General features: G+C 39.3%; 1 protein-coding gene across 3 annotated transcripts in view; it reads right to left on the bottom strand.

Moving 5' to 3' along the window:
• Window positions 1-1,614: 1,614 nt before the first annotated feature.
• Window positions 1,615-13,288, bottom strand: part of LOC131542021 (endonuclease V-like) — a 158,611-nt gene continuing 146,937 nt past the window's right edge. For all 3 annotated transcript variants that reach the window (XM_058778251.1, XM_058778249.1, XM_058778248.1), the window contains one exon: window positions 1,615-3,211. In XM_058778251.1, the coding sequence (XP_058634234.1) occupies window positions 3,164-3,211 (48 nt within the window). In that variant the 3' untranslated portion in view covers window positions 1,615-3,163. The remainder of the gene's footprint in view (window positions 3,212-13,288) is intronic.

Here is a 13,288-nt window from a genome sequence, read left to right as displayed (position 1 = left end):
ACTGACCACTGGATGTTCAACATGGCACCTCATGGCAAAGAACTCTCTGAGGATTTGAGAATTAGAATTGTTGCTCTCCACAAAGATGGCCTAGGCTATAAGAAGTTCGGTAACACCCTGGAACTGAGTTACAGTACAGTGGCCAGGGTCATACAGAGGTTTTCCAAGAAGGGTTTCACTCGGAACAGGCCTCGCAAGGGTCGATCAAAGAAGTTAGGTCCTCGTGCTGTGCATCAGGTGCAGAAGCTGGCTTCAAAAAACAGATGCATGAGTGCTGCCAGCATTGCTTTAGAGGTTGCAGAAGTGGAAGGTCAGCTTGTCAGTGCTCAGACCATACGCCGCACACTGCAACAAGTTAGTTTGCATGGCCGTCGTCCCAGAAGGAAGCCTCTTCTGAAGCTGGCTCACAAAAAAGCCTGCAAACAGTTTGCTGAAGACAACCTGGCCAAGAGCATGAATTACTGGAACCATGTCCTGTGGTCTGATGAGTCTAAGGTAAACTTATTTGGCTCAGATGGTGTCCAGCATGTGTGGTGATGCCCTGGTGAGGAGTACCAAGAAAATTGTGTCTTGCCTACAGTCAAGCATGTTTGTGGTAACATCATGGTCTGGGGCTGCATGAGGTTCATGCTGCAGGTACTGGGGAGCTGCGGTTCATTGAGGGAAACATGGATTCCAACATGTACTGTGACATTCTGAAGCAGAACATGATGCCGTCCCTTCAGAAACTGAGCTGAACGGCAGTTTTCCAACATAATAACGACCCCAAACACACCGCCAAGACGACAACTGCCTTGCTGATGAAGCTGAAGGTGATGGAGTGGCCAAGTATGTCTCCAGACCTGAACCCTATTGAGCACATGTGGGGCATCCTCAAGCAGAAGGTGGAGAAGCACCATGTGTCTAACATCCAGCAGCTCCGTGATGTCATTGTGGAGGAGTGGAAGAGGATGCCAGCAACAACCTTTACAGCTCTGGTGAATTCCAAGCCCAGGAGGATTAAGGCAGTGCTAGATAACAATGGTACCCCTACAAAATATTGACACTTGGGACACAGTTTTGACATGTTCACTTAGGGTGTACTCATTTTTGTTGCCAGTTATTTGGACAATAATGGCTATATGTTGAGTTATATTTAGAGGACAGTAAATTTGTACTTCTATACAAGCTGCACATTGACTACTCTAAAATATATCCAAGTTTCATTTGTGTAGTATTGTCCCTTGAAGAGATATACTAAAATTTTTGCTGAAATGTGACGGTGTACTCATTTTGTGAGATATATATATATATATATATATATATATATATATATATATATACACACACACACACACACACACAGACACACACACATTGTGACAGCCCTAATCCACATCAAAAGTGGCTGTTTTCAGGATCTCAAGGTCTGGAAGAAAGGCAAAGGCCTGGAGGGTGTCCCCATAATGTCAGGGAATCACAATCAGTAGTCAAAACATAAACAAAATGAATCTGTGTAAATCAATTCAATTGAAAATAGTTCAAATCAACTGAACATTGATTTAAATGTTTTCATAAACAACTTCACAACACAAGAATAAACAATGTAAACTGTTTATTGAAGGAGCCCCAGTGTGTTTCAAGCAGATAGATAATAAATAAATACAAAATCTAAGTGTTTTCATATACCTTTATGGCCCATATTATGAAAGCACTTTGGTGATGCAATAGGTGGGAGGGCAAGTGTAACGTGGGTTTTGTGTTTTGTGTTATGTTCATGTTTTCATGTGTTTTATTTTGAAGTTTAGTCACGGTTCCTGTTTGTTTTATGCTTCCCTTGCCCTCATGTCTTCATGCTATTGGTTCCCTTGTTCTTTGTTACACGTTCTGATTGTGTCATGTTCTCATTGGTTGTCCTAGTCGTGTGTTCTGTCTCTCATTGGTTGGTTCTTGTCATGTGACTCTCTTTGTTTGCTATAAGTAGCCATCATGTTGCCATTGTCTCTGGTCGTGTATTGATGTTGTAACCTGCTGTCGGTGAGTCTAGTTTGTCCATGCCAAGTCAAGTCTGTTCAAGTCAAGTCAAGTCTGTTCAAGTCAAGTCTCGGATTATGTTTGTATTTTGGATCACGTTTGTAAATAAACTGCACTTGGGTTCATCACTATGCTTGCCTTCAGTGGACTGAATCGTTACAGCAAGATAGGGAAGAGACTGCGTTGTTTGTTTGAGAATGAGGATCGATGCAAATATCCTCCTCCTTTTTGTTTCGGCCTATGTAAAATCTAATTTCCCTCATTTACTTGTACCAGTGTCATGTATCCAGACAAACACTGTTACATCTCCATCATGCCCTTAAATGCTGTTAAAAGTGAAATGCTTGCCAAGCAGAAATATAAATTTTGTAATTCCTTTCCAGATCATTTTTAAAATCATCAAGTTAAAACCTGAAAAATATGCAGCCTAATTTCAAGAGTTAAAAGAAAACTGATTTATGGAACTGATGTGGTTCATGAAATTAAACCTCTTCTGAGGGCAACCAAGATATCAAAAATAACAGACACTTTCAATACAAACAACATAATTAGGTATAAGTACAGGGATGGGAGGAGAAAAAAAAGCTAAAAACTTATCAACTAAAGATATTTATATCCTTATTTATTTACAATTGACATTTACAATGTAAATAGTTTATATGCAAATTGAAACTAAATGCAGCAGTGGGCAGAGTAGGCTATACAACAAATTAAAATGGGAAAGAATTGAAGAAATAAATTCAGTAACATTGAGAATAATCCCAGTGATTACAAATATGAAGGGGAAAAGTGTATTAACAAAGCAAAACTTCTGAAACATTTTTTTTTTTTTTTTAATTATTCCCTCAATTCTTTACTTTATTTTCAGAATGTACCCGAAAAACACTTGATCTGCTTGGGAAAGTGTGTTGTTCTTACAATCTCTTATTTACATCAGATCCTGGTGACATTAGAACATGAAGCTGAATAACATTACTCTTCTTTTGTTTTCAGACACTATAGCTCCAGGAAAAAAGAAAAGTCCTTGTATACTACAAATCCACTACAATGGTAAATTCTTGGATTCAAGAATAACTGTTTAAATGAGAAATCACCAGTGTTAATACACGTAAGCATCACAGCATTCTCTCCTGTCACCCCATCTGTTCATCTAGGTAATGTCACGGCAACGCAGGTATTCTCTTGAACGGATGTCCGCCTGTACAAAGATAGAGAGAGAATGAATCATAGGCAGGCCCACATGGAATCTACAGTATGCCTGCACAATGCAGTAGAGTGTCTATAAGTCAACTAAACATTTACCAGCTACCGTAATTGACCCGAATATAAGACGATGTTTTTTTTCATGGAAAAACACCTGAAAACACGCGGTCGTCTTATATTCAGGGTCTACTCTAGACTTTGGCATGTCAATAATACACCCACAAAAATAGGTGGCGCCAAAAACACATAAAACGAGTGTGCCATGAAACATGTAATGTAATGTTATATGTGTGTTGTAAAGATCACGAGTGAAAACAAAAGAAAAGCTTACAGCTGCATGAGTCCTGACTGTCATGTTAGCCTGATGGGACCAAACTTCCTTTGTAAGTGATTTTAAAACGTAAGACAGTACCCAGATTTGAAGACTACAATAAAATTTCACTTGTACTGTTAATCAAATTTTGGTAGGCTACTATGAGATGGATAGCCTAAATGTCCTAATTCAGATGGGCTACCTGTTTTGGGTTACCATGTATTTTTTTAAATGGTATATCAAAACGTGTAGGCCTATATTTTTAAATGTGATTGTTGGTACATTTTACTAGTATTTACCATACTTTCAAAACAAAAATTAAAATGGGAAAAATATGCAATATGAAAATAATTTCACAAAATGTGTTTTACTGAGAGAGAGAAAAAACAAAACAAAACAAAAAAAAAAACAGATTTGGTTTTCAAAAAGCCTTTTTCCAAAAGCTACATCTGGAAAAAGGGGGGTCGTCTTATAATCAGGGTCGTCTTATATTCAGGTCAATACGATAATATCCTGGTAACAGTAATATTATTCTGCATTTCTTTAAATATGCCTTTTAGAATGTTCTAATTTCCCCTCCAGTAATATTTTTTTTATAATACACCCAGTCAGTTTTAACATCCTGCAGTGTTGGACAATGTTCACAGGTTGATTACTGTTGTTTGCTTTATATATATATATATATATATATATATAGTAACATACTTACAGTTATATGAACTAGACTTTCAGAAGGTAAAGTTACCTTTTTTTCTTCTATTCAGGTTTTTCTCAAACAATAATAAATGCTAGCAAACACTAGTAAAGGACCATGTATGTGCATGTGTGTGTTCAGTAATATTACAGCATATGTGTGTATTACGGGAAATGCTTCATCCCCATTTAGCTGACAAGATCCACCACAGGCAAGCTCTCATTCTTCCAGTATATGACTAACAATCCCAGTGTGAAATTAAAATAAAGTTCTGCCCTTCAAATTAATCCCTTTAACTTTCTTGGGTCTGAGGGGGTTTTGGGGCCCTGGAAAAGTTTTGACATGCCCTGACATTTGTGTTTTTTTCAGTATCTTAAAACCATTTTAATGTTGGTTTTAAAAATATGCCTTCCTGTAGTGTTTTTGGGACATATTCCATTAGGATTTAGTGGTTTTACCTATCCACCAATAGAAAGTGACAAATAACTTTGTGCTGCTGAGTGGTTTGTGATTGTAGCTCTGTGTACCTTTGTTTTTCCATTGGATTATATTACTATTACTCTATATTACTATCACTCTCTGTTGTTTAAACTGCTAAAATATAACTTAATTCTCATCATATGTCTTGATATTATCTATCAAACCATTATTATAATTATTCATCTAAATCACTAGCGCAGCGCTTTAAAGGGCCCATAGAATGCATTGATACAATATTTTAAATTGTTCTCTGATATCTACATAGAAGGTATATGGCTTAGGTAAGGGCAAAAATTATCCAGAAACGGTTTTACATGTCCATTTACAACCCTAGGATTTCTCCCTAGAATGAAATGGACTGTTATTACCTTATTTGGAAGGGTCATGAATAATAATGTTGAGCTCTGCTCTGATTGGCTGTTTCACAGTGCGGCTCATTTCAGTAGCTCACAGGAAGGAAACACAGGGAAAATATACATTTCAATACTTTCTCGCACAGTTATATCGTTGGGTAATTATACTGAAAATAAAATGCGGGCATCAGGGAACCACTATTAATATACTGGGCATTGAAACTGCTTTGGAATGTACGATCACTTTTTAGTTTCACTTTCGAGATTCGTGATCGCATGTACTCTGTTTATACTATGGAGCGGCAGTACTTACCACACATTTTACAAGATCAGATGCTTTTCAGTGGTGCTCAGGATCTGTAAATCATTCACCATCATCCTCAGTCATCTCTCCTTACTCTGTTTATGTGGTAAGCGAAATCTTATGTACTGTAATGTAACAGGCTACCGCTAGCAAGGAGCTTACCATGTTCCTTTAGTGACTTGCGTTATTTTATTAGAATGCATTATTTGCTTTCCGTGCCTTTCTGAATACAGACACCAACCCATCCCTGCACTTCACATCCCCTGCACGGCTTGGAACATAACATTTATTTCCATTTATTTCCATGATCTGCCATTTTCGCTGTTGTCCTCGTTTGTTTCTTCACAATACCTACAGAACTTCTGATTGTTTTGCTGGTGGCTGGCCTAGAACATGGGCGGGTATATGCAAATGTCGTGGGCGTAACTATTAGTGATCCCGACTGTAACGTCACAGTCGGTGTTATGTTCTGATTCGCCTATTTTTCAGTGGTCTTTTGCATTCATGAGATTTACATAAGAAGGAGGAAACAATGGTGTTTGATGCTCACGGTATGTCATTTCCATGTACAGAACTGTTATTATTCAACTATGCCAAGGTAAATATAGTTTTCCATCCTATGGCACCTTTAACATTCTGTCAGTCTGTTAGCTTGTCATTCGCCCCAACCGTTTCTTTTTTTCTCCTGCTCATTTTTCACGAGTTCATCAAACAACTGTGGTAATGCATTCAAACTTTAATTGAGAATAGAAAGAATGTGAGGGCTTAGATACAGCTTTGAATGCAACTAGCTTAGCGAGCGCCGTAAATAATTAGGTTCAGGTCACGCATGCAACCATTGTCTGAAGCAAATGTCTAAACACGACAATAACATTGGCCAACGAAAGCCTATGACGTCACTACTGGCATGACCAAAGTAATAAAGGGTGCTGTCAACACAACATCTGCTTCTTCATCTGAAGCTTGCATCCGAGGCATGGCAAGAAAAGAGGACGCAATGTCTCATTCCCTTCTCAGGGAACCATGGTTACATGTGTAGCCTGAGCCTTTGTCTTTCGAAGGAACTCGAACTTCATTCCCCTTTTGGTCACTATGGGGAACGAAATACCCACGCTGCCATGCCGAGGGGAGTGCATGCCAAGCACCAAGGCGAGCACTAAGTACCAACTCAGTGGCGGTATCTCCTTCGGCCAAAGGCCCAAGCTACATACCCATAATAACTTACCTGTTAATGGCTGAGCAAAAAAAGCCAGGGCAGAGCTCAAAGGCTTAGAATCAGATAATAATGTGATTCCTTTAAGGGGATATGGCAGGGTGTTGAGGTTCACCATATTACCAGACTCTGGCCTGTCACCTAGGAGGAACTTCATTTATCAACCCCTAATTCTCCCAGGGAGGCTACCGAGATAGCCAATCTACCTGTCTGCCAGAGGCAGGGTCTCAAAAAAAACTGACAAGTGTAAGGGAATTGCAAGGAACCAGCACACCTCCACTGTACCCGAGATGGAGACTTCCCATAGGATCTCTTTCTCCAGATGAATGCTGGTAGGCATAAACCCCCACAGAATAATTTGTTATGTTATCACTAAGGATCAGGGTTGGGGAATAACGGAATACATGTAACGCCATTACGTAATCAGTAACTGTAAACTGTAAAACAAAATATTCAGATTACAGTTACATTTTGTAAAAAGTGGGAATGCTATCAGGATTACATTTGTTTCACTTAAAATTAAATTAATGAGTATTTTGACATAACGCTATATATTTAGCGCTGCTTCATCATATAGTAGTTTGTGGTTCTGTTGACACATGCTGACTCACGTGAGCCACTTGCTGGTGTGTGCGCAAATAACACCCGTCTACAATTATTCTCCTCAAACGTGGGAGGAGACTCTGCTACAGTTAATTAATTATGAAATAAAAACGTTTTCATGTCTGGAAATTTCAGTTATTTTGTCTTCAAAAAAGATAAAGGAAATAACATAATTGTAAAGCGTAAGCTATGCATAAAGACTCTTGATTTAACAAAGGTTACTCAACCAACTTGAACATTTGCAGGTAACCTACAACTAGCATGGAAATCATGTTACTTAAAATTTAGTGTTTGTTAGTGATTGAAAATTCTATGGTGTGCATGACTGCAGTTGTGTGTAAGGCTTCTAGCGGAAAATGAGCTGGGAAATGTAGAAATTAACAGGATTGTCCCCACACCCTGGATCAGTCAATTAAATAAATAAAGATTATAGCATTTCACATACATTTCAACATGTAGGCTTATTTTAAAATAGACTAATATGTATATGGTATAATTTTTTTAATGTTGTGTATAAACTATATTTATTTTTACTTGTACAGGTGCATCTCAATAAATTAGAATGTTGTGGAAAAGTTCATTTATTTCAGTAATTCAACTCAAATTGTGAAACTCGTGTATTAAATAAATTCAATACACACAGACTGAAGTAGTTTAAGTCTTTGGTTCTTTTAATTGTGATGATTTTGGCTCACATTTAACAAAAACCCACCAATTCACTATCTCAACCAATTAGAATACTTCATAAGACCAATAAAAAATTTTTTTTTAGTGAATTGTTGGCCTTCTGGAGTATGTTCATTTACTGTATATGTACTCAATACTTGGTAGGGGCTCCTTTTGCTTTAATTACTGCCTCAATTCGGCGTGGCATGGAGGTGATCAGTTTGTGGCACTGCTGAGGTGGTATGGAAGCCCAGGTTTCTTTGACAGTGGCTTTCAGCTCATCTGCTTTTTTTGGTCTCATTTCTCATTTTCCTCTTGACAATACCCCATAGATTCTCTATGGGGTTCAGGTCTGGTGAGTTTGCTGGCCAGTCAAGCACACCAACACCATGGTCATTTAACCAGCTTTTGGTGTTTTTGGCAGTGTGGGCAGGTGCCAAATCCTGCTGGAAAATGAAATCAGCATCTTTAAAAAGCTGGTCAGCAGAAGGAAGCATGAAGTGCTCCAAAATTTCTTGGTAAACGGGTGCAATGACTTTGGTTTTCAAAAAACAAAATGGACCAACACCAGCAGATGACATTGCACCCCAAATCATCACAGACTGTGGAAACTTAACACTGAACTTCAAGCAACTTGGGCTATGAGCTTCTCCACCCTTCCTCCAGACTCTAGGACCTTGGTTTCCAAATGAAATACAAAACTTGCTCTCATCTGAAAAGAGGACTTTGGACCACTGGGCAACAGTCCAGTTCTTCTTCTCCTTAGCCCAGGTAAGACGCCTCTGACGTTGTCTGTGGTTCAGGAGTGGCTTAACAAGAGGAATACGACAACTGTAGCCAAATTCCTTGACACGTCTGTGTGTGGTGGCTCTTGATGCCTTGACTCCAGCCTCAGTCCATTCCTTGTGAAGTTCACCCAAATTCTTGAATCGATTTTGCTTGACAATCCTCATAAGGCTGCGGTTCTCTCGGTTGGTTGTGCCTCTTTTTCTTCCACACTTTTTCCTTCCACTCAACTTTCTGTTAACATGCTTGGATACAGCACTCTGTGAACAGCCAGCTTCTTTGGCAATGAATGTTTGTGGCTTACCCTCCTTGTGAAGGGTGTCAATGATTGTCTTCTGGACAACTGTCAGATCAGCAGTCTTCCCCATGATTGTGTAGCCTAGTGAACCAAACTGAGAGACCATTTTGAAGGCTCATTTTGCAGGTGTTTTGAGTTGATTAGCTGATTGGCATGTCACCATATTCTAATTTGTTGAGATTGGTGGGTTTTTGTTAAATGTGAGCCAAAATCATCACAATTAAAAGAGCCAAAGACTTAAACTACTTCAGTCTGTGTGCATTGAATTTATTTATTACATGAGTTTCACAATTTGAGTTGAATTACTGAAATAAATGAACTTTTCCACGACATTCTAATTTATTGAAATGCACCTGTACATGTTAAATAAATAAAAAAAAAAAAAAATAAAACTGTAATACTAAACTGTATAGCAACTAGATGTCTGCATAGCCTTTTATATATATATATATATATATATATATATATATGGGATATAATATGTAGATGGTGAAACAAGACACGATTTTTAATAGTTTCAAATAGATTTTACTATAGTTTTTATTAGTTTTCATTTTAAAGTCATAGTTAAATAAAAGTACTTAGATATTGCTTTTTTGACTTTATTTACATACATGCACTTACCATAAACATGGATTTTAGAAAGCATTTAGTGCCATTATAGAGGCAATGAAAGGTCTAGCGACCTGGTAAGATTGTGTCATGGAGCTCTAAGGAGTGGATAAATCTACTCTTTGAGTAAGAGGAGGACTCACATACTTGACCTTGAGCCTAACAAGACTCCTGAGATTAACATGCTTAAAGTGACCCATGAAACGCATGATGGGAGCTCCGTAACCATGTAATGAGGGGAACAATACCAGGCACAAACTGGCACAAGCAGGAGGCAAGAGACTCAAACTCAACAAGGTCAGCCCGGCCTTGAATAATCATTCCAAGGAAGACACTGTACAGCCTCAGCACTCAGGGAGGGCCAAGAGCGTACAAGAAGTAAGGCAAATCCTAAGAACTGCTTCTGCCCTCTGACAGGTCTGTGACCACTATGCAGAAAGGTCCCGGGCTTGTAAGGCCAGGATGTCCAGATTATAGAACCTGGCAAAGGTGGACCAGCCGGCAGCTGAACAGATTTCTGCAATGGACACACTGCTAGACCATGCCCAGGATGAGGCTATGCCTCTATTGGAGTGGGCTCTTACTTCCATGGGGCATGGCAGGCCCAAGGAGGTGTACACTAGCGCAATTGCGTCTACATTTACATTTAGTCATTTAGCAGATGCTTTCATCCAAAGCGACTTACAAAGTAGAAGTAATCAGACCAATGAGAGAGCAACAATATGCAAGTGCTGTGACAAGTCTCAATTAGTCTAGCACAGTGCACATAGCAAGGTGTCTTTAAAAAAAAATTAATTAGACCAAAATGAATAGAGTAGAATAGGTAAGTGCTAGTTAAATAATTCATTAATTAATCAGCGAAAAAGATGTGTCTTTAGATGTTTTTTGAAAATGGCTAAAGACTCAGCTGCTCAGATTGAGGTTCCACCAGCTGGGAACAGTCCATGAAAAGGTCAGTGAGAGTGATTTTGTGCCTCTTTGGGATGGCCCCACAAGGTGTTCACTTGCAGAAGGCCATCTTTTGGAGGGAGCGTAGGTCTGAACTAGCGAGTTTAGGTATATTGGTGCAGCGCCAGTGGTTGTCTTGTAGGCAAGCATCAATACCTTGAATTTGATGCGAGCGGCTATTGGCAGCCAGTGCAAGCTGATGAAGAGAGGTGTGACATGATTCACAGCCATATCACCCTGCAGCCCAAGACCGGTTGCCCATGGAAGCTAAGCAGGGCTGAGCCTGGTCAGTACCTGGATGGGAGACCTCCTGGGAAAACTAGGTTGCTGTTGGTAGAGGTGTTAGTGAGACCAGCAGGGGGTGCTCACCCTGTGGTCTGTGTGGGTCCTAACGCCCCAGTATAGTGATGGGGACACTATACTGTCAAAAGAGCACCGTCTTTCGGATGAGACGTTAAACCGAGGTCCTGACTCTCTGTGGTCATTAAAAATCCCATGACACTCATCGTAAAGAGTAGGGTGTAACCCCGGTGTCCTGGCCAAATTCCGCCACTGGCCCTTGTCAATCATGGCCTCCTAATAATCCCCATCCACTTGATTGGCTCTATATCTCTCTCCTCTCCACCTGTAGCTGGTGTGTGGTGAGCGCACTGGTGCCGTTGTCCTGTGGCTGCCGTCGCATCATCCAAGTGGATGCTGCACACTGGTGGTGGTTGAGGAGAGACCCCCCACATGATTGTAAAGCGCTTTGGGTGTATAGCAATACACAATAAAAGCGCTATATAAATGCTTCATTCATTCATTCATGAGCTTACTTCGGCTTGCTGAAGACCACTCTGGCTGCTGCATTCTGGATCAGTTGCAGAGGCTTGATAGTACATGCAGGAAGGCCCGCCAAGAGAGCATTACAATAGTCCAATCTGGAGAGAACAAGAGCTTGGACAAGAAGTTGTGTGGTCTGCTCAGATATGAAGGGTCTAATCTTCCTAATATTGTATAAGGCAAATCTGCAGTAGTGTTAATTTTGTCAGCTAATTCAATTTTAGTTTTAGTCCCGTGTTAAAATGTCCTTGTTAGTTTTTATCATATTTAGTCAACCTTATCCTATTTAGTTTTAGTCCAAGAAAATCTAAAGTATTTTAGTCTAGTTTTAGTCCAAGAAAATCTAAAGTATTTTAGTCAAGTTTTAGTCAATGAAAACTTGACATTTTAGCAATAAGATTATTATTAATTAACTGTACAGTATTAATTTTGGCAGCCATTTTTAATTTAGTCTTAGTCTTACTCAAATGTACATTTTAGTTATCATATTTAGACAACCTTGTCCTGTTTTTGTTTAGTCAAGTTTAAGTCAATGAAATGTATGAGCATTTTAGTCAGGTTTTAGTCAATGAAATCTTAGTCACATTTTCGTTATTCTGTATAATGGTTAAACTGATAAAAAAATATTTTTGCTCAGAATTATAATTGTAATGACTGTTGTCGTTTGAGAAATTTACTTTTGCATTTCAGGTATTGCACTTTCACCAGTAAGCACAAATCAATAGAATGTGGACATATACATGGTGCATTTTACCTCATCTAGTGTACTGATTTATTATAGGCTTTTTATTATATATAAATTAATACCAAAGACTTATGCAGTCTCTCTGTCTACATTATGAAAACAGCTAAAACAAAACAAAAAATATTATAACACTGAAATTCCTAGTAATTCCACTCATTTCAAATTGCAATAACCTATTTCTCTAAACAACAGCAGTTGAGTAAGTGCATTTATTCAGCGATCACAATCGCAAACAATATAGTCGAGATCTCATGACAGAACACACACTGTGACACTTTCATTTAGATCGCTTGTTTGTTGGTGTTTTCATATCATTGTCAGCGGCGCTTCCGCAATGAGGAGCAAGCGTGTGCGCATGGTTTGAACTCTTGACATCTGGCAACCGCACTCATGAAAGCTTGCGTGGTAGAGGCGTGTACAGCAGTCTGCAATATCATTTTGTCTCCTTTTTTTGACGAAAATAAAAAGAGGTTTTGTTCAAATTTATTTTTTTTAATACATTTTAGTCTCGTCTTATTTCGTCTTATTTCGAAATTAACTGATCATCAATCACAACTCCAAGTTTCAAGCCTGTGTTGGAAGGAGTTATGGCTGACAAACCTAGCTGTATAGAGAGGTTGTGATGAAGTGCTGGGTTGGCTGGGTTGGTAGAGTTGAGTGTCATGCTTCTGAATGACAGATCCTAAAGATGACATGTAGATGGAGAGAAGACATGATGGAAATGGAGACATGTATACACTAAGGTCAGTAGAGTTTTTTTTTACTTGCGCCACTTCCTCTCTGCAGCCCTGAGCCTAGAGCGATGTTCCCGGAGAACATCAGACAGCCAGGGAGCAGAGGAGGTGGTATGTGCTGGTCGGGATGAAAGGGGGCAAAAGTTGTCTAAAGATGCTAGAGTGGAACAAAGAGTGTCAGTAGAAGTGTTTCTGTCCAGTGCTGAAAACTGAGATGGTGGAAAAGTGATGATGAAACTATAGAGGAGGCGAGGGGGAGAGAGAGAGAACGTAGGTTACGCTGAAAAGTGACCTGCGGAGGAGTGTGGGTTGTGTCTGGAGTCAGAAGTGATGAGGAAGTGGTCTGAGGTGTGCAACGGTGTAACTAAAGTGTTGTCAGTTGAGCAGTAGAGTGTGTAGATAAGGTCCAATTGGTTACCTGATTTGTGAGTAGCTGTAGTAGATGCGTGCTTGAGATCAAATGAGACAAGCAGAGTGTTGAAGTCAGCAGCCTGTGGTTTA

This window comes from Onychostoma macrolepis, chromosome 06 (genome assembly GCF_012432095.1).
Source record: "Onychostoma macrolepis isolate SWU-2019 chromosome 06, ASM1243209v1, whole genome shotgun sequence".
Lineage (NCBI taxonomy): Eukaryota > Metazoa > Chordata > Actinopteri > Cypriniformes > Cyprinidae > Onychostoma > Onychostoma macrolepis.
The sequence above is the reverse complement of the archived record's forward strand: the minus strand, read 5'-3'. Positions and strand labels throughout refer to the sequence as shown.